The sequence below is a fragment of the Lipophrys pholis genome, assembly GCF_963383615.2.
Source record: "Lipophrys pholis genome assembly, chromosome: 14".
Lineage (NCBI taxonomy): Eukaryota > Metazoa > Chordata > Actinopteri > Blenniiformes > Blenniidae > Lipophrys > Lipophrys pholis.
The window spans coordinates 19435576-19458335 of NC_137633.1; the positions used below are offsets into that span (position 1 = coordinate 19435576).

The following is a 22760-nucleotide window of genomic DNA, read 5'->3' on the forward strand; positions in this document are numbered from 1 at the left end:
TACACACGCAATTTGGTGTAATGTTAGTGCAAATAACTTACATCAGTAAAACAAGAAAGGAAAGGAATATAAAATACCTGATCGGGGCCATCGTTTGTCAAAACAACGAGAGAAAACGGGGTTGTCGGTGATATTCTCTCAATGGGAGGCAGTGACACTGAACACACGCGGTTTCCTTTCTGCTCACTGGACGCAGGCCGAGAAATGTTGTCCAAACTTCCTCTGACAATCTCCATAGTCCGAGCTCTATAAATGATTTATAATCACTGAAAAGTCACGAGAGTTGCTCGACGTCGAGGTTTTTCCCACCTCGGTAACCAGGGACGCGACCACTTCCGGATGTTGTATCTATGGACAGGCGGTTGCCATGGCGACGGTACGGACTCGAGGCGGCGCAGCTGACGCTTCAATCAATGCGGCTAGCAGCTAGCGTAGCGGGTCGAGCTAGGAGTTAGCTCGCGGTTAGCAGAGCGGCGCCGCTAGAAGAAAAAGAAACCTCGATAAATCTCTTTTTTTTAATGGTGTCCGCCGCCACGCTAAATGCCTTCGTCGACCACAGAGTGACAGCAGCGACGGTGAGGGTATCCAGGCAGTGTTTTTGTGGTAGGTGCCGCTCACCGACCTGTCATTTCAGTGTCTCGCTCCCGTTAGCATGCTAAGCAGGCTAACATTGATTACCCCGATGCGAAGCTGAGACACACAATGAAAACCAGACCTGCTTCAATAGTGACTTTTTATTAGGAGAGGTGGGTTTTATTTTTGCCCAGATGTTAGAGACACATTAAACACGATTCGCCGGGTGTTAACAGTTTATTCGGGCCTGTTGATTGCAATATCATCAGCTCCCATTGCTAACGAGGAAGCAGTGAAAATGGGTGTGTAGCCTCTGAGACGGAACTCCTTCCGAACCCTGATCATCTTTTGTTTTCTGGGGGAATCTACATTGCTGGAGCAACGCTTTAAAAAAACGTTCACATATAAAATGTTGTGAGGACACTTATCCTGCTCGCATCATGACCGTGTTGTTGTCTCTCAGGTCGTCCCATTATCACACCCATTTCTCTGGCAGCTGTCCAGGCTCTGCAGTGTACCTGCACCAGGCAGGTGTCTGCTCACCGAGCCTGTGCAGGACTCATGTTTACCGCTATGTGATCGCTCTTCGGTAACCCTAGGATGTTTCCATCACAACAGGATGAGTTGACTCTGAAGGAGAAGATGTGCAATGGAATGATAGAGTCAATATCGACAGCCACTGAACGGTTCCTCTTGTTGCTGCTGTTACTGACCGGAGAGCCCACCGTGCAAGGCTCAGGTGAGAGACTCCAGGATTCTGTGCATGACACATTCAGGATCGCAAATTTAACTTGATGCTAAAGCTACAGACCACTGGATTAGTGTTGGGAGCAGGATTTCATTCATTGCACGTCAGTGTGACATCCTGTGATTTCTACTTGGATTCTATTAGGAGGAGACATTAACACTATTAGGAATATCACATGTGTTTCAAAACACTGGGTACTCAATTCCAGGCCTCGAGGGCCAACGTCCTGCATGTTTTAGGTCTCTCCCATTTGCAACACAGCTGAATGTAATAATGGGTTCTTTATTTGGCTTTTTTTTTTACAAGGTTGTTGATGGTTGAGGCATGCTTAAGCTGGGAGACATCCAAAATGCGCAGGACATCGGCCCTCGAGGTCTGGATTTCAGTACCTCTCTTTATCTAAAGAAAAAAAATATCTGCGGAACAGGAGAGTCAAACACTTTCAGGAGTCACATGCAGCCCAGTATCATCTTGAGTGGGTCGGACCGCTGAAGTAGTGCTATAATAACCTTTAAGTTTAAAATTGAAGGTTTTTCTTTGTTGTGGCGTATAGTATAAGTGATGGAAATGTCTTGTGTTTTCATAAAAACCGAACAATAACTATGGAAATTACATACAATCTCAACATAAAGCCAATGTTAATGAAACCTTCTGGTGCAAAATGCAGTGAAATATCCCCAAAACATAGCTGTTGCATTATGCATGTTTTTACAAACCCACCCTGACAGTATGGCTTTGAAGATTTTTTGATAGCAATGAGGGTGCTACCCTTCATGGCAACATCAGAGATATCGCATATATCTTGTGTCCGCCACTCTTAAGAAGTTTGTTCAAAAATCAATGTTTTCTTTGGCATTTTCTTACCATTTGCTTGGTGGTTTGGTCTGTAAACTGTCTCTGGTCCAACAACAAAGTGAGAAACAGCAGCAGATGTAACAGCATCTTTATAGACTTTAGCAATTCCACCTTTTTGGCAGAGAGGAGTCGCTCTAGTGTCTAGTTATCACGTACAATACAATTTGCCACAGACACACAGTACAATCATGGTCTGCAAGAAAGTACGGAGTGATAAATGGAGATTAACTCACAATAACTGTGAGATAAAGTAATTGAAAAAAATGTACTTGATTGACATCTTTTTTTTTGCTACTTGTGGCCGGAAGAGGAGAAGTTTAGAATTGTTTTGAGGTTAATAAATATTTTGAAATTTGATTTACCTCCTTGTACCACTAGAGGGAGCTCCACAGTTCCACCGCAAATGATCTAAAAGCAGTTGTGAATCCAGTGGTTCTGTCCTGCTGTGTTGTCGGTATTGTTCTGGTCAGAAGTCATCTAGATGCTTCACCGCTCTCCTCCCCCTCCAGGATGCGTGAGGCCGTACATGGTCCAGAACAGTTGGGTGAATCTGACAGAAACCAACAGGGGCTCGTTCCCTGTGGGCACCGTGCTGCAGTACAGCTGTGACCCCGGCTACCTCCCCGATGGTCCCAGCATCCTCACCTGCAACGCTCAGGGGAGGTGGACCTCCGACCCGCCTCACTGTATCCGCAGCGGTGGTGAGTGATTCTGTCCACTTCCTCTGTCACGTAACATGTCGATTTATGAAGCACCTTCCACACAATCAATCCCAACAACCTTGAAGCTGATGGTCTTCAGCAGCAGAAACAATAACATATTCATTTCCTATATAACAGTGGTGAGAGTGCGACCCACAACGTCACTCTGCCGGTGATGAAACTTTCCTCAATGTAATCTTTAAAATACAGTAAATCCTCCTTTTTTCAGTGGTGATCCTCTCAGAATGTGAGAACATCTCCAGGGTACCAAGGAACACAAAGAACTACTTGTTAGAATTTTCCAGAATAGTTTAAAGTTAAAGTCATGGTGCTTGTTCTGGTCTCTATATTTAGAACCTGCTCTGCTCACATGGTGCACACGGGCTTGGATACCCGTGATCGAATCAACATTTTTCCCTTTAACAATGAACATATGCAGGAATCGATGTGAATGTAACTGACGGCAATGAAAATAACTAATTATGTTAGAATAACAAATATCAAACCCTCTCGACCTGGTTCCTGGAACGTGCCACTGCTGTAATGAAACAATCCAAACTTGGTGTGGCACTTCATGCTCAGATAATTAGATAGTTTATTGTCTGTTATGTGACTTTCCTCCCTCCTTCAGCATGCCTGCCCCTCTCCAAACCCGAGAACGGGGGCTACACCTGCCACCCCCCCCCATGCCGCATGTTCTCCCACGGTACCATCATCGAGTTCTTCTGCAACGACGGCTTCGTCCTGAGCGGAGACTACAACTACCTGACTTGTCAGGACGGAGAGTGGGACGGACCCATGCAGACCAGCTGCGTGAGCCAAGGTCGGTCCAAAATGTCGTCTCACTGCCGGTTCGACGACGGCAAACGCTCGCTTTGCCGTCACATGACTTCCTGAGTGATGTGATCACTGCTTCGACTTTCAGGCTGTATAAGACCGTCGATGGTGCAGCACGGCTCGACTAACCTGACAGACAGCAACAGGAGCCTGTTCCCGGTGGGAACAGTGCTGCAGTACGGCTGCGATCCGGGATACCTGCCGGCCGGGCCCAGCATACTCACCTGCACGTCGCTGGGAGACTGGTCCTCCGGACCCCCGCGCTGCATTCGCAGCGACGGTACGGCTGGAATAGGAGGCGGTCACACCGACAGGCGTGTTTCTGCATCTTAATATCCTGACTTGTTTTTGTCTCCACAGTGTGCCCGCCGCCGTTTCAGCCAGAGAACGGCGGGTACAGCTGCCACCCCTCCCCCTGCAGGAGGTTTTCTCACAATACCGTGATCGAGTATTTCTGTGACCAAGGCTACGCGCTGAAAGGAGACTACAAATTCCGTACCTGTCAGTTTGGGAAATGGGACAGCTCGATGCCCATCAGCTGCCTCATGGAGCAAGGTGGAAGTTTACTTTGTGACACACAGTATTGCCAAAAGAATTTGCTCGGTTCGCCCTCTGCGGCTTTAGGAGCTGCAGCTGAACTGAGCAAATACTTTTGGCAATATAGCGTTTGCTCGCATCTTCCACCGACAACATCCTGCAGTGACCGCCTGTTATCTTTTGATGAAGGTTGTGTGAGGCCCTCCATGGTGCAGCACGGCTCGGCCAACCTGACAGAAACCAACAGGAGTTTGTTCCCCGTCGGCACCGTGCTGCAGTTCAGCTGCGAGCCCGGTTACCTCCTGGACGGCCCCGGCACGCTCAGCTGCACCTCGCAGGGAGAGTGGTCGCCTCAGCCGCCTCGGTGTCTCCGCAGCGACGGTAAAAACACTTTTCAATCAATTTTAACTTCATTATTTTTGGAAACACTGCGTGTATTTAAACAGCATCAACAACCTGAATGATTATCAGTGTATCTCTCTTGTGTCAATTCATTCCGGGTCATTATACGGTTGTTATGAATTAAAGTAAAACATTACAAAGTTGCCATCAGAATGAGGATGTCTCTTTGCAAAATGATTAAAAGCAAGATAAGAATTTAGCCATTTAAATTGTCAATTTGTATAAAACAGTTTAGATCAAATAAAAAATTTACGGATTAAAAACCAAACATATTTTTCCCTGACACTAATTAGTAGTATAAGATACTGTCAGTATCTTGAGTATCAGTATCAGCTTCTAAGATTCAGAGAAGTGTGTTGTTCTCTCGCCGTGAATCTCCCGTTTAAGAAGTTCTCCACGTTAAAGTCTTCATTCCTCCGTCTTTATGGGCTTTAGACTCAAACCATGCAGTGGAGTAGTTGGAGGTGATGGAGCACTTTAATGAAGAGGCTGATTTTTTTTCCCCTGAATAAACACTTGAAGAAATGTCGGTGACTCTGCTGTCTTACCATTTGAAGAGTACCGAATTCCACTGAAAATGTGATTTTGGAGGGTAAATTTTGCCTGACAAACACACGTTGTCATATTGCGATGCGCCTTTCTCCAAGACTGTGGACCTCCTGAGGCCACGCCTCCTCATTACACACCGTCATCAGGACAATAGAAATCTGATCTGTGCTTCCCGTCTGTCTCCGCGCAGTGTGCCAGCCTCCGTACGAGCCCGAGAACGGGGGCTACTCGTGCCACCCCTCCCCGTGCCAGCGGCTGTCTCACGGCACCGTGATCGAGTATTTCTGTGAGGAGGGCTACATCCTGAAGGGGGACTATAAATACCTGACCTGTCAGTACGGCGTGTGGGACAGCCAGATGAAGCTGAGCTGCATCATGGAGGACGGTGAGGATTCCGTCCAACCTCGCCAGCATCATTTCCACCGTCCTTGATGCTCCTAGCGTATTGCATGCGTCCTTGTGCGTTTTCATCACAAAAGCAAACAACAGCACCCACTAGTGGCCTAAAACCATGGTTCGTCGATTTCAAAGCGTTGCGGTGTGAATTTTCCTGAAACGAAAACAGGAAAAACGATGAGTTGTCACTATGAAACGTCGTGGAAACGCATGGTAAATATTTGCTTGTTTTTCCTGGAATAGTCGGTGTTTCCTCTCTCAGTTTCATGAGATGTTGTGACTGGCACTAGATAAAGTGACGTGATGTGACGAGTCGAAGTCTGGAGTCCTTGACTTTCATTTAATGTGGAAGAACTTTGTTAAATCCAGTCGCAGGTTTGATGCCCCGTCCCAAAGCTTTTAAATGTGGTACAGCAGTCGTTAAAATGAGTGTAGCTGAACAGTCTACTCCAAATATATTTGACACGTTTGCTAAATTGGCAAACAAAGAATAAATCTTGGGTGGGGTCGGGGGGTTACAGCAGACTTTGGTTCTTTATCTCAGTTTTCATATTTCATAAACAAACGGGTTTTGGTTCAAAACGGTTTTCTTCATATTGAATGTTAAACATGTTTTACAGCTTCAGATGAATTATACTTATTAATAAGAAAAAATGTCTCTTTTAGCCATAAAGGCTGCAGATCCCTGCTCTGGGCTTCTTAATAAATATTTATCCGTCCTGCTGCATGTTTGTGCTGATTTCTGCTTCCCAGCAACATCTATTAATTATTTTCTTTCCTCTCTTCTCTTCTCTTCTCTTCCTTTTTGTAATTGCATTAAAAAGTTGAGATTTCCCTTCAGTTATTACTAGTTTCACCCTCCACTTGTTTGTCTGGCAGGACAGTAGGACGTGTTCGGACTTTGTTGCTTAAATAGGTGAAGTCTTGTGAGAAGAATTTCCCCCTCGGCCACAATGAAACTGTTCATGGGGAGTGAAAAGCCTCGGCCGCCCCTCACTTTGAAAAGCACTGAACTGGAGGACATCTGACCTAGTTTACTTCTCAATGCCGTAACCATGGCAACCGTTTGTGTCCCGCAGACCGCAATCCGTCTCTGCCGCTGGGAATGCCAGCTCTGTCCATCGTGGCATCCACGGCCAGCTCGGTGGCTCTCGTCCTGCTGCTCGTCGTTCTCTTTGTGCTCCTGCAGCCGAAACTCAAGTCTCTCCATCGGTGAGTCTCCGCCGATTCTTCGCCGCCGCGAACTGAGGCGCTCCCGACCTGACGGCTGCTGTTGTTTCTCCACCCGTAGACGTGACCCAGGCGTGTCGGGTCAGCCCGTCTCCATCACGGTGGAGGGCGTCCAGGTGACTCTGCCGTCGTACGAGGAGGCGGTGAACAGCGGCGTCGCCTCGGCCTCTACCCCCGAGTCCCGAGTCCAGATCGTGCTGTCCGAGGGGCAGCCCGCCACGGCGCCGGAGGCTGGCCCCTCCCGGCCCGCTTCCTTCAAGCAGCAGCAGTCGGAGATGGCGGTGGTCCACGCGGCGCCGCCGTCCTCCTCGTCCTCGTCCCCCTCGTCCTCCACCTGGGCGCTGGAGCAGGCGGGTGCCGCGGCGGGCGCCTCGTCGTCACGGCGGAGGCCGTCTGCAGGCAGCGAGCAGCACAGCCTGTCTCTGGACTCTGAGATGGATTACTCCGACGGTAACGCCGTTTCCCTCCCCTGTCTCCTCCCGTCTCTGACGCCTCGCTCTGTGTTAACCTCCGTTTCCTCCGCAGACATGCCGCTGCTGAAAGAAGCCTGAAACACGCCGCAGCCTTTGGACTCAACCAGGTGTACAAAAACTAATCTGCACTGCTGAGCAAGACTGTCCACATGGCCGTCCACCGCGGAGAAAACCCCGCCAAGCGGCTGAGGGGGGACAGCGGGCTCCTCGCAGGACTTCATCTCACCGCCCCACATGTACATAACACGTTTACGTCCTCATGAGACGTCCGTCCGGCGAAGGACGCCGACGTCACGCCGACAAAACTGGGAGTTCATCATGTTTACCGTTCCTTTAAACACACACACGTTCCCGCAAAGATGCATGAAGATTCCCGTCCCAGTTATTGATCTTGTTGTTTTGGATGACTCTTGTGATTGTGAATCGATCGATCACCGTCTCGTCACACAGCCTGCGTTCACCAACACACACACACACGCACACACACACAAAAACACATCCAGAGATATTTTCTCCTCCGCGCTCACCGCCCCTCCCCCCCCCTCCCCCAATGGCCTTAGCTTTCCACTTCTATGCACAGGTATATAATATGTGAAATACGGACTTTTCAAACTGAATGTGGGTTAAACGCCGTCCACCGCTTCGTGATTCTGACCGTGTGTGGCTTCGTCAGGCACCAGAAAATATGATCCTTTTAATTTATTGAGGCTGCTTTGGAGATTCCTGTTTTTAACGGGGATTTAAAAAGAAATCTATAAAAAAAGTGTGTTTTAATTTATTTTTGTGCCCAGAAGGCTGTTGATCAGCCTGTTTGGATGCTTCCAACAGCTCGCACTGTTCACTCCGCAGCTTCTCTCTCAGTTCCTGCAGGCACGTTTCAGTGTGACACTGTAAAGGTCTCAAAAAGAAAAGAAAACAAACAAAAAAAAGAAGTGTACAGATGAGTGTGATGTCAGTGTTCACTTTCCTTTACTTTTGGACTGAGGAAGAGGTTTTTTTGTGCAGATTGTATTTTAATATATGTAAAAAGTTTTAAGTTAAGTTTACTCTGTATATATTCTATGGTCTCATTTTTTGGATTAAATATTATTTGCGGTGTTCAAATGGCACTTTTTTGGTTTTTCTTGAGTCCTTTCAAAGGAAAATTACCACGAAACCTTAGAACGTCCTCACAACGTAAAGCCTCTTCGGCATAATGTCTTGCAAAATTGATCGAAAAGTCATATTGAATCTACTTATAGTATTTAAGTTCTTAATAGGCCATCAAATATGAAAGAAAAAGTTTATATTGTTTTGTAAATGTTCAGGTTTTTTAGACGGTAAGATACAAGAAATAGGTGAGATTCTACCAAAAAGAAAATACAATTCTTAGTATGATTTTTCGTCACATTAAAACATGTAACAATGGTCATTTTGAATGTAATAAAGCCGATAATATAATCATTTTTATTTGCAATACTGTCATACCATTTTAGAGTATTTTAATAAGTTATGAAAGTATTTCCTGGTTATAATTCTTTTATAATAACTTTTGAAGTATCTTATGACACTACACGTCTTAGAAATTAAGAATTATTTGCAATTGGCTTCTCAAACCTTTATTATTGCCTTTGCCAAAATCGTTTCAAAAGTATCAAGCTGACGATTTACATTTTCAATGTATTTCAGTCCTATAAACTGTGAACAAAGCAAAAAATTTCCACATATGAGAATTTTGGAATAAATGTATTTCCAGCAGGGACGTTGTGCAACATGTGGATTTAATAACTGCAACAAATCAGAAGAATAAGTGAATATAAAAGCAGAGAATTCTGCCTTTCATACGTAAACACCGAAAAGACTGAAAGAAAAACTCGTTTCTGTGTTTGAATCAAGATCTATGGTGAATAATATTCTAAGATTTAGAAGAAACGTAACTCTGTAAGAAGATGCGAGACAACAAACTGGGGTTTGATTGTGTATTTTGTGTCTTCGCACAATAAAAACCGACAGTTTTGCAGAGGAAGTGTGGCAGGATGCGTGGCCCCTCCACACAGCGACTGACACCCCAAAAACTCCCACGCTGCCAGAATCTGCACCAAGTCGTGGTCTTTGGTTGAATTCCTGGCAATTAAAAGTGACAGCTGCTGTGTGCTCATTTCAGACTTTTCATTTTAAATAGTTATGAAAAAGTCAACATACAAAAAAACTACAACATTATGAAAAAGTTTAAGGCTTTACTGAATTTTTACTGGTTAGAAAAATGGGTCTAAGCATCTGATCTTGATTAGGTTTTGTGTGCTCGCCGCTTGCCGCCGACAGTAAAGTACCAGTAAGAGGTCAGAATTTGAATGGGAATTTTTTTCGCAATTTTGGGGGATTTTGTCGAAAATGGTTTGCCGAACAGTTCACAAAATTCACCGTACACTATTCCTGAATTTTCCGCATGTTTTGATGTGCTTTTTTTGTGTACGACCTCAAATCCGGCGAAAGATAAGGGTCAACATTAAGGATAGGATAGTAATGGTTCCGCCTCACCTCTTAAAGGGGCAGGCGCACAGAAAAAGACTTGGAATATCTCAGAATATATGTTGCCATTTTAATTAAATCAAGTGAGAGTGTTGATGTGCACCAGCATTGCGTGTTTAGTAACTGATTCTATCCATAGAATTTGTCTTCATTCATATATTTCAGTCACTTCTGATGTTCACCCCCCCCAATAACCTGAATACGACACAATTAATGACTTACTCATTGATCAAAAAAAGCCTAAAAGCATGAATGGGAGTATTCCTTCAGGGAAACATGTTGAAAAGTGGACGGGGCACCAGAGCTTCAAAACCAGCACACAAAGGTTGGAAAACAACTTGTTGATCTCCAAACTAGAACTCTAACCAGCTAACCAGTCCCTAACATGACAACAGTTGTGTTCATGACCTCATAAAGTTTTCAAAGGATTTGAGGCGGGGACAGTGGGCGGCAGCTTCCTGGAATATTGCTCTGCATCCCTCGTCAGCCGTCACGGTTCTTTCACCTCCTCGGGCTGTATGAAGTTAATATTCAGGTGTGGGTCTTCTGTGGAGGGTAAAAATAAAGTTGGTGTCCGGTCTGAAACTGAAAAGGTGCCGACTTCTTTGCGTCTTTGAGCATGTACCTTCAACCGGTGAGTTGAGTCTCTCGTAACATCTGAAGCAGAGGGCGATGAGCAGCGCCTCGCAGCACTGAGTGGTGATGTACACCAGGGGGAAGAGGAACATGGGTCCAATCACCGCCTGAGCGAAGCCCACTTTCAGGATGATTATGCAGAGCTGGATGTTCTGGCATCCCGTCTCCATGGAGATTGTTCTGCAGCATCTAGAAAGAGATCGATCTGCAGTCATGATCTGATCATCTGAAATAAGTTTTCACTTGAAATGTTCTCATGTACACGGGGCCCACAGACTCACAAAAAAACACAAGAGACAAAGCATGAACTGTGACACCTAATAATTCTTTAATATTTAAATGTTTTTATCACGTTCATCCAAAAGTTTCATCCAATAGTAGCTTAGAAAGAAAAGACTATTAATCTCCACTATGTTTATACCAGTTTGTGAGCAGACATTTCTGTTGTTAAAGGTCCCATATCAAGCAAAATCCATATTATAATGGTTTTCTAGCAGTAATTTGTGTCCCCGTAGCCTGTGTATGAGGCCTCAGCAGTAAAGAAATGTCTGTCATCTCCTTTACTTGCTTGCTCCACTTTTTAGCCAATTTAGCTATTCAGTCATTTTCCCTTCATGATGTCATGTGGGGAAATAACCCCTCCCTCTGGTAGTGGATATTCCCTTTTAGTGGCGGCTGGTGATACGTTTCTTAGGTGGGGCTCTTCATTATTATTCGATATATAAATATCATATTATAAACCATATTACAACAATCTTGCCTTTTTTGATTGAGAGAGGTGAAAAACTCTAGTTCTTTGAAACAGCGAGTGAGTGGAGAATACTTATTAAGACTCTTTTATTAACATACTTGTAAACAAATACAAGGAGATGCTTCATTAAGTCCCTTTTTAGAAAATGAACGTGTTTTGGGGCTGGTTTACTTGAAATGACAGTTAGTCTGAGTTTAGGAAAAAGTAAAGATATATCAGGTATATTTTCAAAAACACATAATTTCATCTTTCAAAGCTTTGAAAGAAACCCCCTAAAAAATAACCATACTGGAGAAAGTTGAAACTGAGCTGCAGCTTTTCAGCCAATCTTCTCCTTTCAAACGGTGAATGAGAAGAGATGTGACAGAGTTAATAATCAGAGACTCACCGCATGTTGTCTTCATCAACATCTCGTAGAAACACACGAGAACAAACCAGAACTGACTTTAAGCCAGTCGCTGAGCCAGGGGCCATTTAAAAAAGCGCTCCAAGTCTCGGACATGAAATGACGCTGATTAGTTTAATTTCATGTCAGTCACTCCAGTGTTAATCAGTAATTGTCGAGCTCAATACGGCGCCCTCTACTGACCAGCCGCCATTGCTCCCTTTGACCCTCACACTGGTAGGTGAGCTCTGCCCTCTAAAATTACGAGCGGGTGCCATTTTTTCTCCTCGCAAACGCTACCGGAAAACAGACATGGAGTAGCCGTGGACAGACAGAGCTCATTACCATTTAAAGGTACATGCACACAAAGAGCCTGTTCTCAGTCGAGCTCACTGGAGGGACTTTTAGACTGGCTGGAATTCAGGACCAGTGCTGGAATTGGGGAAATACACTTTGTTATTATATGTGTTATTGGACTTCTGACACGGACGTGAAATTGTTGAAAAACTATATAATATGGGTCCTTTAATCACTTAAGAAAATAAAAAATTTAAAAAAAATGTATTTAATGCTACAATAAACTAATAGTCAATCAGTCATATATACAGGCTTAAACACATTTTATTTGAAAAAGAATCGTTTTTTTTTCCTTTCATGAATACCAATGAACTCAATTAATCAAACTGGCATTTAAATGATTAAATTCCTGAAAAATTAAAGATTTTTTTTGCAGGACTGAATTAGTTAAAATTATCATCATTATTATTATTATTATTATTATTAATCTGTAAAGATTTTTTTGTTATTTCTGAAGGGTATTTTTGAGGATTTTTTTCAAAGTTCTATTGATCTATGTTACACCTCACAGGCTGCATGGCCTCGCCTCTCTGCTTCTGTGTGTTTATGTGTGTGTGTTTGTGACAGTGTGCTGATTGGAGGAATTCTCACCCTCCTCCTCCTGTCCTGAGGTGGAGCACTTTGATTGGATAATGACTGTGGATTGGCTCAGCTCCGCCCACCAGCTGAGACTATTTAACCAGCTGCAGCAGCACTCCTGGGGGCAGCTGATGCAGGAGGTGTTTGTTCAGTCTGCCCAGAGACCCTTGGTGTGTGTTTTGATTGCTTTGTGATCTTTTGAACTCGGCTCCACTCTGAACTTTTGATATCCGTGCGTAAGTTAAAGCCCCTTCATACTCCCTTTTTCAACCCTTAAGAACAAGAAGAAAATTCGGCAGTGACGTCAGCCAGCTGAATGACCCTCCTTTGGCCCTCCTTTGTTGTATTGTGTTTTTGGGGTTCTATTTGATTATTGTAAACGTGAGAACTACCAATAAAACCCTCACTTATCCCAAACTCGTCTGGTTATTGTTAATTCCTACATCGACATCCTTCTCTTTGCCGGGTCGTAACAATCTGTCAAAGCATTTTGATGATTTGAGGATGACGACCTGGTGGTTTAACTTTGGTGGGTTATGAAATCTGAAAATCCCTCAATCGTTGATCCTTTATTGAATCTCCTTTCCAGCAGAGCTTGTACTTTCCTTCAGCAGTTGAGGATTTCTGGTTGAACATGTATTTTGTTGCACCTTTTCCTGTTGCATAAAGACACTTTGAACAGACCTCAGGAACGCCACACATCAGTAGAGGATGCAGTGTGACATTTAGACCAGATTATATATACCTTCACTTACTTTGGACTGAATCTGCATATATAAGCCAAGAAATATCCCAGTGCATAGCCGATGGCCGGCAACAGAGCTGCAGTGGTGAGAATATCTGGAGTAAAGATCATCCACAGCAGGTGTCCCACTGAGATGTAAGACAGGGCGAAGATGAAGACGCCTGAGATCATCAAAATGCAAACACCAACCTGTGGAGAGCAAGGAAACACAACAGTGGTAGAACAGTCCCTTTTACTTTTTACTTTGATAAAAGAACTGCAACAAACCAACATCATCATAAAATACTCTCGCGTATGGAATATAGGTACTCGGTATCGGTACTCAGTATCAGTACTCAGTATCGGTACTCGGTATCGTTAAATAGCTAAAGGTATGTACTCGTATTTGTACTTATCCTTGGCCTGTGATATCGATGCATCTCTAGTTAAAAAAGTTGATCAAACATCTGACACTGAAATAGTGATTAAATAACATAATTTTGTGATCCTTTATGTTTAATTTAATACAAAACAAACAGTATTGACTCCATTTCTGTCTTCATGACTGTGGTATCAGAAAGCCAACCTGTGGTAAAAGATAAAGTCTCTTTGACTGACCACACTATATTTTTGTGGTGTGTAAATAAGTAACACTTTTCCTTATGTGTTGTGTGTTTTCAGGCCAGCTGTACCTCCACAGTACAGTTGCCAATGATAAAAGTGCAGCTTAAGTGGTTCTATTTTGCCTAAATCTAACAATGAAGTTGCTTTTAAATATCAGATATTGGATGTTTGGTTGAGTTTATTTCAGTTTAACTTGGGTGATTAGTTTAAGAGTGTAATGAAAAATATGAATAAAGTTGTCAAACACAACTTTTCAGCTGCTTTATGTTCCCGGACGTTTCCTGAATTTCCAGTTTTGTGAAAATCTCTATATTTTCTGTTATAAATCAAACCATATATCTACTTAAATGGTCAGTTTTGTTTTGTCTGCCCTTTGAAAAGTCTTACCTTCTTGACATAAGGCGAGTACTTTGGCCTGTAGTGATTGATGGCAATGCCGACAAAACAAGGCAACAAGGTCATGATAAGAGAACAAACAATGCCTGCGTAAGGCACGGCCTTTTCCAGACCGGGGAAACCATGGCTGTAGATGAAGAACAGCAAAGGCATCAGACCCAGGCCCACTATGCTGGAGCAGGTGGTCATCACAATGCTGCCAAGGGGGAAAAAAACATGTCATTATTCCCATACAAAACATTACTAACTGTATGAAAAGGTAAAGCAGGGTGTCACATACATGGAAACATACAGATGAGTGAAATTAAAGCATAAAAACCTATAAATTATCAATTCAGTGGAACTAATCCCAGGTTACTATTTGTGAAGGCAGGAAAGACTCTGGACAGGTCACCAGTTCATTTCAGGACACACACAAACACACACACACACACACACACACACACACACACACACACACACACACACACACACACACACACACACACACACACACACACACACACACACACACACACACACACACAAACTCAAACTCAAACTCAAACTCATGGCCGCCGTGCTTCATGCTATCTCATGAGGTCACGCTCTTCCACTGCTGGATCAAAACAGTTTGTGCACGGCTGCCATCTGCTGTTCAGTTTTGGGTCTCAGTGTCGTGAAATAATTTCTTTTCTAAAGTCAGGAATCCGTATCAAGGTTTACCTGAGGTTCAAATCCCCTTTCAGGGCCAAGGAGAAAATGTTGGATAAGGTTCCTCCAGGACAACAGCCGGCGATGAGCACAGTCACCGCCTTTATGGGGCTCAGCTGGAGGACTTTGGACAGGGAGAACGCCGTGAAGGGCATGATGCAGAACTGAGACAGCAGTGCGATGCAGATTCCTTTTGGCTGGAGGATGTGGGCTTTCATTTTGGAGATCTCCATCGAACAGCCGAGGGATATCATCGTGTTGATGAGAACGACGACGACCAAGCAGTTGAGGGCCATGTCTATGGATCTGTCTATTGGGTCGATACCCAGGATTCCGACATCAGAGGCATTTCCTTCATGGAAGGAACGAGTTAGTCCCTCGTAGACGTCAGTCACATTCATGGTGGCTCTATTCCAGCGCTATATGAGTCCAGAGGCTTTCACCTGTCACACAAATACACAAATCTTCAAGGAATCATCCAATAATATTAATGTAATATACATTTTCAAACAGATTTTAGCGCCTACTGGTTACTGTTTGTGTTTATCATTGGTCCCCAGACTTTTTCCGTGCCCCCTCCTTGCCTTTAAGAAAGGCAAGGAGACCCCTTCTCTGAAACCAAAGACTTCTTGACACACACACACTCCACCATACAAAGGCAAGAGCCTTCCAAACCTGCAGTTGCTGCTCGGGATTTCAGAAATGGATTTTGGTTTTCTGTTCTCTTGGGTTTTCCTGTACCCCGAATTGGGATATTACTATTTGAAGGGACCTCCCGGGGCTGGGATTGAAAGTCACATGCTGCCACAAAACGAAGATTTTTTTAAGGGAAAGACACAAGGGGAGCATTTGTGACCTTTAGATCTAGCAGATTCACCAACAGCAGGCAACACTCGTGACAAAGGAGGAATTTATTGGCTGTTTGCTTTGTGTGTTTCGAGGGTTTACATCACGACACATGATGAAAACTGTAACATTATTGTTCCTCGAAAGAGGAGGCAATGTATGTTATTCTTGTGTAGTTAAAGGAGACATATCATGCTTTTAAATCCTTCCTTTTTACATATAAATCATACAGTTGTGGTCTATATAAAGCGGAACTGCAATGCTTGGGTCTGAATTCCTCATTATTAGAGCTCCACAGGCCCCTTTTCTACCCCTTTTCTGATGTGCTTCTGAGAGCAACTCGTTTTGGGGCGGTCTCTTCAAATGCAAATGAGACACTTCATACCCCGCCTCCTCTCCAGGTTGCAGAGGTGACACTCGGTTCAACTCCACCCTGTTCGGCCATCTTTGTAGTTTGATAGAACAGATACAATTATCTAGCGGCGCAGAAACTTTATATTCACACATTATTTACAAAATGTCAACAATGGAAGATTTGTCCATCCAGCCATACATGTTGGAGCCAGAGTCGGACCCGGCGGAGCGAGATGAAAATGACGATGATGCACCTACAGAACAACGTCTTCATATGGATGTAACGCAATGGTGTGTTACTATATTTACACTAACTTCTCCATCCATGCCCACTACTACAATACTGCCTGTATTACAACGACTATTTAACACAGAAGTTACATTATAATCTAAAACGAGCACACAGCGCTAACATATGAAGACGGTGCAACTGCTAATGCTAACAAAACAATGACAGGGACGTCTTATCATCACACTTTTTAGCGTTATATACAGCTTACCGAAGTGCTCTGTTCGTCGTCTCCATAGATAGAAGGAACTGACCGCTCAATCAGACCAAGTCTTTCGGCAAATCCTTCTTTATACTGGCGGAGGTTGCTGAAGCAGTCGTCCTTAAAGTGCTTCGCGCACACAAAAATGACCTTACCCACAGATGTGGGTACATTTCTGTGAAAAATAAAACTCAACCAGGCACTTCGAAAAGGTTCTGATGCTGGGAGACGGTGTAACGAAGCTTGTGGGTTACTACATCCAACAACCGAACATTTCGACTTATCCTCTCGTAACTTCGGCACCCTTAGGTTGGACTACAAAATCGCAGCGAGAAACAAAAATGGCGGATTGCTCGAAGTGTCGATGTCCTAATTTGGCAGTTCCGCTGCGAATACTGTGACGTAATAGTTCAAAAAACGTAATAGAGAATAGAAAAATCGAAACGGATCGCAAAATATGACCAAAACAGAATATAAAGATATCAACGGAGCACCTGAAGAGACTACTTTGAACTTTTCTGGACTTCTAAACACTCTAAATATACAACAACATGCATTTAAGGGCTAAAAAAGTGGATTTAGCATGATATGTCCCCTTTAAGATGACAACGAACGGTACGTTACTGTGTTGAGGGCGCCGGTGGCCTGGAGCAGGGGTCCTCAATAGGCGGCCCGCGCCAGCCCATTAGCTGCACATCAACGTCAAAATAAAGTGCGATTTGTGGGGGGAAAAAATGCGCTGGTCTACCTTTTTAATTCTCATTCCACAACTTAGTCGGCGCCGGAGTCTGAGCACACCTGACGTAATTATGTCAATGCGTGCTCCACTCGGACGTCCACGACCACAGATTTCAATTTCACGCAAAACCACCGTCATCGAGCAGTTCGTCAGTAAATCAAAATTAAACAAAGAAACAACATGACCTGCAGCGTGAAAAAGCAACAAAGTCGACCAGGAAAACCGTCAATTCAACTCTGACTGGACTGAACAGTTTAGGTTAATATTACCGGCACTTCAACTTTCTGCATGCCGCCAGCTTTAATGCCAACTCCCCTCCAAAATCCCACAGCCGCAAAACAGAAATTGAAAAAACGTGATACAAGCCCTCCATGTCTACGATATGTCGGCAATGGCACAAGAGAGAGCACCAGCGGCATCGTTGCTTGTTTCACGGAACCGTACCAAAGCTAAGAAACCATTTGCTGATGCTGAGTTAATAAAAAAAAAAAAAAAAGATTGATATGGTTCATGCAGTTTTACAGAGAATAGCAAGAAAACGGTTGTGGAGCTGTTAAAGGTGCGTTTACACATACCGACGACAAGTTTGGGACAATCACGGCCAATCGCGACCTTTTATCTTGCGTTAAGGCCCCTTCATGCGTCATCGTCATCCGCCCCTTTGCGCAGGGTCCGCTGCAGCCCCACTGCGGTCGAGCGCGCGCAGCCCAAATTTTGTGACCGCACGACCTGTGCGCTGCCGACTGCGCATGCGTCAGAGCCAACTGGGCGCTTGTGTGAGGAGATCCTCCGTCTCCCCGTCTGAACAAACACAAATTAAAAGCAAATAAAGAGCCAGACGGCTCAGAACTCCTGAAGTGAAACATAAACTACTTCAGGAAAGGTGGAGAACGCCGGGCAGCAGAAGTGGAGATATTTTCGGGATCGTTCCGTTACGTTATGGAACGCACACAGAGGTGAACCCACGGTGGAGTATGGATACAATCATGTGCGCACATGCGACCTGCGCAAGGTCTGCACATTGCGCAAAGCATGAAGGGGCCTTAACGCATCGCAACTAATCCACGCGCTCAGTTGCAAACGTCACGAATACAGATGATTCTTGATATTCTTGGAAGATTTACTGGCAGCCAAAAAGATGCTCCAGGAATGTCACGCCCATTCAGATGTATTACGTCACATAAAGAATGTCAGGAATGTGGCAGGAATGACGGGAAAATGATAGTCATATCTCGTTGTGCTGATGTGTAAACGCACCTTAAAGCAAGTTTCGCTGTCAGATAATGCTGCGACAAGAAGAGCGGAGGATTTAGCGGAGGAGTGTTATTCAACCCTGATCACTGACTTAAAGAGGCAGAATCCAGAAACAGACTTTTTGACGCAACATCTTGGCTCCAGGATTGAGACGACAGGATTCATCAGAGGGATTTCCTCATCCCATCGCTGTCACTTTTCTCACTGATTTGTGAGTGAAATCATTCATTTTGGTTTATTTGGCTATCTAACTGGAGTATTGTAAGAAATATTACAACAATAATAGTAATATGTTCATTTATATAGCAATTTTTATACTTCAAATACAACAGACCACAATTAAAAACAATAAGTGTATGAAATGAGAGAACAGAAGCAAATGCAGCACTGAAACAACGATTGTGGTGTTTAAAATCGGGGGTTTTTGACAGTTCAAGATGGCTGCCGAGGTGCAGGCACACAGTGTGGCTGGTCCTGTGGGTCCCTTGGGTTTTCTGAAAAAGTCCATCCAAAGAGCGAAAAAGACCTCGGATTGTGCTATCAACACCTTGCTCTATCATATGGATAACTCTCTATCTTCTGCTGAGTTCAACATGTCCAAGAAAAAGGGGCAATCAAACCTTGTATCCAGCCAGATGGAGTCAGCACATGCTCAAGAGTACTGGACTATGGCCATGCCAGGCAGCCCAGGACATGTTCCACCATCAAGGGCGAAATTAAGAAACATCTGAAAACTAGCCAGCAATGCTCTCACCGATCAATACGAGGTTTCTCCTTGATCTAGTACTGGCCTTATTTTGGTATTTTTAATGTTGTTTTGTCTGGATGATGTGGGGGTGGGGGGGGGGCATAAGGGATAAGTCGGGGTAATTGAATTTTTTAGTGTTGTTTCATGTCTTGGTATGCGTCTCTGTGTGTTAACCATTGACCTGTGAATGTGTTTATTATGTATGGATTGTCTTTTACTTGCCACGGGACTGCAGATGCGAATTAGCCTCTGGCTAAATCTGGTACGATGCATCAAATGGCAATATTTATGTTTAAATTGTACATTGTCTCTTTTAAATAAATAGATTAAATTAAATGAAAAAGAGTAACAAACTGTAATTCTCCCTGTATTTCTGTCTCTGTCTCTCTCAGTGTGTAAATAATTAGATATTTGGTTTTATGCTTCTTTTTTGGGGTTTGCACTTACTTTTTTTCAAGAGCGCTTTTTATGTGACCCTCAACACAAGTTTTGCAAATCCCGGCCTTAAATTATTAGTACAACCACTTTGACTACTATTACTCATAATAATAATAATGATGGGGGAAAATAACAATAATAATAGAAATAATGGTAACATCAGCTAAAAAATCAGCAATAAAAACAACTTTTACTGACATTGTGCAAAAAGCACGAGTCTGTTCCTGCCCTTGGTTTGGCATGCTGGTCTGATTTTGGCCTTCGGGGGAAACCTAAAGTAGTCAAAACGCATAAAATGGCTAAACTGGAAGAAACCATGAAAAAAAGAACAATTTTTCAAAATTAGCTGCAGAATCCAAAAAAAAAAAAAGTACAAAAAGTATATCTAAATTGTAACTACTAATATCAAATGCTCTAAATTGGCAGGAAGGAGGAGAGTACTGAGCAGAGAAGCAGCCTAGAGTCCCATGGTAACTCTGGACGAACTTCAGAGGTCCACAGCTCAGGACAGATTGTCTGTCCACGGGACAACTGCTCGCCACAAATCAGGCAGGAGGAAAGCCATTGCGGAAACAAAGCTATAAGAAGCCCTGTCTGCGTTTTGCCACCAGCCACGTTGGAAACACAGCAAACATGTGGAGGAAAGAGCTCTGAGCGTACCAAGACGCTTGCTCCCTTCTCACCGGGATAAATCACCACGGCAACTTACGCTGAATGTCTCACCTGCTCCCGAGCAGGTTATGTTCTCGATAAGCAGTCGGAGCTCCGTCACCTGACCAATCAGATCTCTTGGAAAGTGTCCCGCCCGTTCTTAAATGATGGTGATTGGTGCTTAGGTTCAGGAGGAGAGGAGAAATTGATTTAGAGCGATCTTTTTGACATGATGAAATAAATCCTTGCCACTGAGGCTTTGAGTGATGTTTTTATTCTTGAGCAGTGAGGACGCTCTGCCTTAAACGGTTCTGCTGTAATAAAGTGAAACTGTGTGATCACAGTGCCGTTTGTTTATATCGCTGATAAATTATTGTATAATCTCATGAAGTCACGAATTAACGAGTCAGGAATGTTCTGGCTTTGGATGCGGTGTTGTTTTTAGCCTGGTGGATGTGTTTTAAATATTTACATCCTCAGAGAATAATTGATCCTTCAGTAATCTATAAAGGGGTTGAACTAGTGAGTGGATAACCTGTTGATAACCATGTAAAAACTCAGGCTGCAAAACAAAGTCCAGTCCACTAAAGAGACATGTAACACTTCATGGCATGCCTTCTCTCGTGGATAAAAACACTGGATGACTTGGATTAACATGGCAGGAGTCCCAGAAGGTGTAAAGGTCATAGCACAGGCTGTTTACCTCCTGATAGTCCTCTGGCGAGATTTATGCTAATAGTAAAGCTTCCTTATTTGCTTTAATATACTTCTTTCATTTCCTTTAAAGCTTTAATGTATTTCTTTTATCAATATATTTCATATGTCTTTGTAAAGCTTTTCTGTATTTCTCTTTTATGTCTTTGTAAAGCACTGTGAATTGCCCCGTGTTAGAATGGGGCTCTATTAATAACTTTGCCTTGCCCTGATTTGAATGCAGGATTCAGATAATTAAATCAAACTATTACATGTTTGTTTTTGGGTTTTTTGTAAAACAGCTACAAATGAGATTACACCTCTTGTTTCAAGTAACAGTTTTATTATTTATAGCTCAATAACTAAAGTACAGCAAAGTTTCTATTAATATAACCAGATCTGATGCATGTCCAAAGTATTAATACTTTTAACAATGAAGTTACTTACAATGAAGTGTGTATGCAGTGCGAGTGGTTGGTGGTGGTCTGAGGGCCCCGTGGCACAGATCTGCTCCATGGAGTATGGAGTGAAGAATAATGCAATGTAAAGTGTCTTTGATCGTCAAGAAAAGCGCAATATAAAACCAATGTATTGTTTTGTATTTCCGTTATGTCTTTGTAAATCACTGTGAAATGGGAGCTATATAAATACATTTTGCCTCACTCAGCCTCCACATTGATCTCTTCTGCTATTCAGGAGTCATCAGTGTGTGGTTGCAAACCAAATAAGTTCTCAGTAATATTACTGTTTCAGAAGGAATCTGTAGTCATGCCTGCAGACATGTAGTAGAACGCAGTGGCAGTGTGGACTCAGGCCGAGTCTTACCTTCAGCAGCTGCAGCATCAGACTGTGTCTCCTCTGGCTCCTGCCTCCACCTGACTTCACAAACCTGCAAGAGGCTGCAGGAGTTCAGCATCAAGTTGCAACAACGTTCCAAAATCAAAACCACAACTTCCTGTTTCCGCTTCAAAAATAAAAGAATAAAGGTTTTTCTGTGTGTGTGTGTGTGTGTGTGTGTGTGTGTGTGTGTGTGTGTGTGTGTGTGTGTGTGTGTGTGTGTGTGTGTGTGTGTGTGTGTGTGTGTGTGTGTATACCATCAAAAAATGGTTGAAGACAAAGGAATTACTGTCTATAAAGTTTAAAAGAAATGTATTCTACTTGACTCTTTAATTACATTTTAATTGAATTATTCATTTAGACAATATATATTGCAAAACTGATCAAAAATCATGTTGAATGTCAAATATGAAAAAAAAATTCTATTGTTTTGCAAATTTTCTGGTTTTTTAGACACTAAGATACAAGAAAGGACTAGAAATAGGTGAGATTGTTCAAAAAGTTTTTGATTATAAGTATAATTTTTCTTGTAAAACATGTAACAATCATCATTTTGAATGTAAATAATAATGTAATCCTTTTCATTTGCAATACTCTCATACGATTTTAATAAGTTATGAATTTATTGCCTGGTTATTATATTTTTACAATAACGTTTAAGGAATCTTATGAAAATGTGATGATACATAAATAAGACTACATTTCTTAGAAATTAAAGATTATTTGCAGTCTGCTTCTCAAACTTTTATTATTGC

At 43.2% G+C, this 22760-nt stretch overlaps 3 protein-coding genes across 4 annotated transcripts in view; 1 reads left to right on the plus strand and 2 right to left on the minus strand.

Annotated features, from left to right (window-relative positions):
- fsip1 (fibrous sheath interacting protein 1) overlaps positions 1-1098 on the minus strand; it is a 40942-nt gene extending 39844 nt beyond the window's left edge. The window contains exon 1 of one of the 2 annotated variants that reach the window (XM_080480453.1): positions 78-1098. In XM_080480453.1, the coding sequence (XP_080336579.1) occupies positions 78-236 (159 nt within the window). In that variant the 5' untranslated portion in view covers positions 237-1098. The remainder of the gene's footprint in view (positions 1-77) is intronic. The other variant, XM_080480454.1, reaches the window with a different exon arrangement.
- LOC308120064 (sushi domain-containing protein 4-like) lies at positions 409-8409 on the plus strand. Its single transcript, XM_080480452.1, has 11 exons — positions 409-603; positions 1192-1312; positions 2686-2877; positions 3509-3700; positions 3803-3994; positions 4075-4269; positions 4441-4632; positions 5393-5587; positions 6678-6810; positions 6890-7278; positions 7354-8409. Exons 2-11 carry the CDS (start codon positions 1216-1218, stop codon positions 7377-7379), a joined length of 1803 nt encoding a protein of 600 aa, XP_080336578.1. The 5' UTR covers positions 409-603; positions 1192-1215; the 3' UTR covers positions 7380-8409.
- Positions 8410-9046: 637 nt separating this feature from the next.
- Positions 9047-22042, minus strand: LOC308119738 (hepatic sodium/bile acid cotransporter-like). The gene is made up of 6 exons (XM_080479888.1): positions 21994-22042; positions 14967-15397; positions 14253-14457; positions 13273-13451; positions 10435-10634; positions 9047-10355 (listed from the first exon to the last, which is right to left on the minus strand). The coding sequence occupies exons 2-6, from the start codon at positions 15353-15355 to the stop codon at positions 10300-10302; spliced, it is 1029 nt and encodes a 342-aa protein (XP_080336014.1). The 5' UTR covers positions 15356-15397; positions 21994-22042; the 3' UTR covers positions 9047-10299.
- Positions 22043-22760: the final 718 nt, after the last annotated feature.

Excerpts from the sequence above, each read along its gene's own strand:
- LOC308120064 (XM_080480452.1), top strand. The coding sequence starts at position 1,216 with ATGTGCAATGGAATGATAGAGTCAATATCGACAGCCACTGAACGGTTC. Across the intron at positions 3,701-3,802 it reads GACCAGCTGCGTGAGCCAAG|GCTGTATAAGACCGTCGATG; the intron begins GTCGGTCCAAAA and ends TTCGACTTTCAG. Across the intron at positions 5,588-6,677 it reads GAGCTGCATCATGGAGGACG|ACCGCAATCCGTCTCTGCCG; the intron begins GTGAGGATTCCG and ends TGTGTCCCGCAG.
- LOC308119738 (XM_080479888.1), bottom strand. The coding sequence starts at position 15,355 with ATGAATGTGACTGACGTCTACGAGGGACTAACTCGTTCCTTCCATGAA. Across the intron at positions 10,635-13,272 it reads ATATGCAGATTCAGTCCAAA|ATGCTGCAGAACAATCTCCA; the intron begins GTAAGTGAAGGT and ends ATCTCTTTCTAG. Across the intron at positions 10,356-10,434 it reads ACTCAACTCACCGGTTGAAG|AAGACCCACACCTGAATATT; the intron begins GTACATGCTCAA and ends TACCCTCCACAG.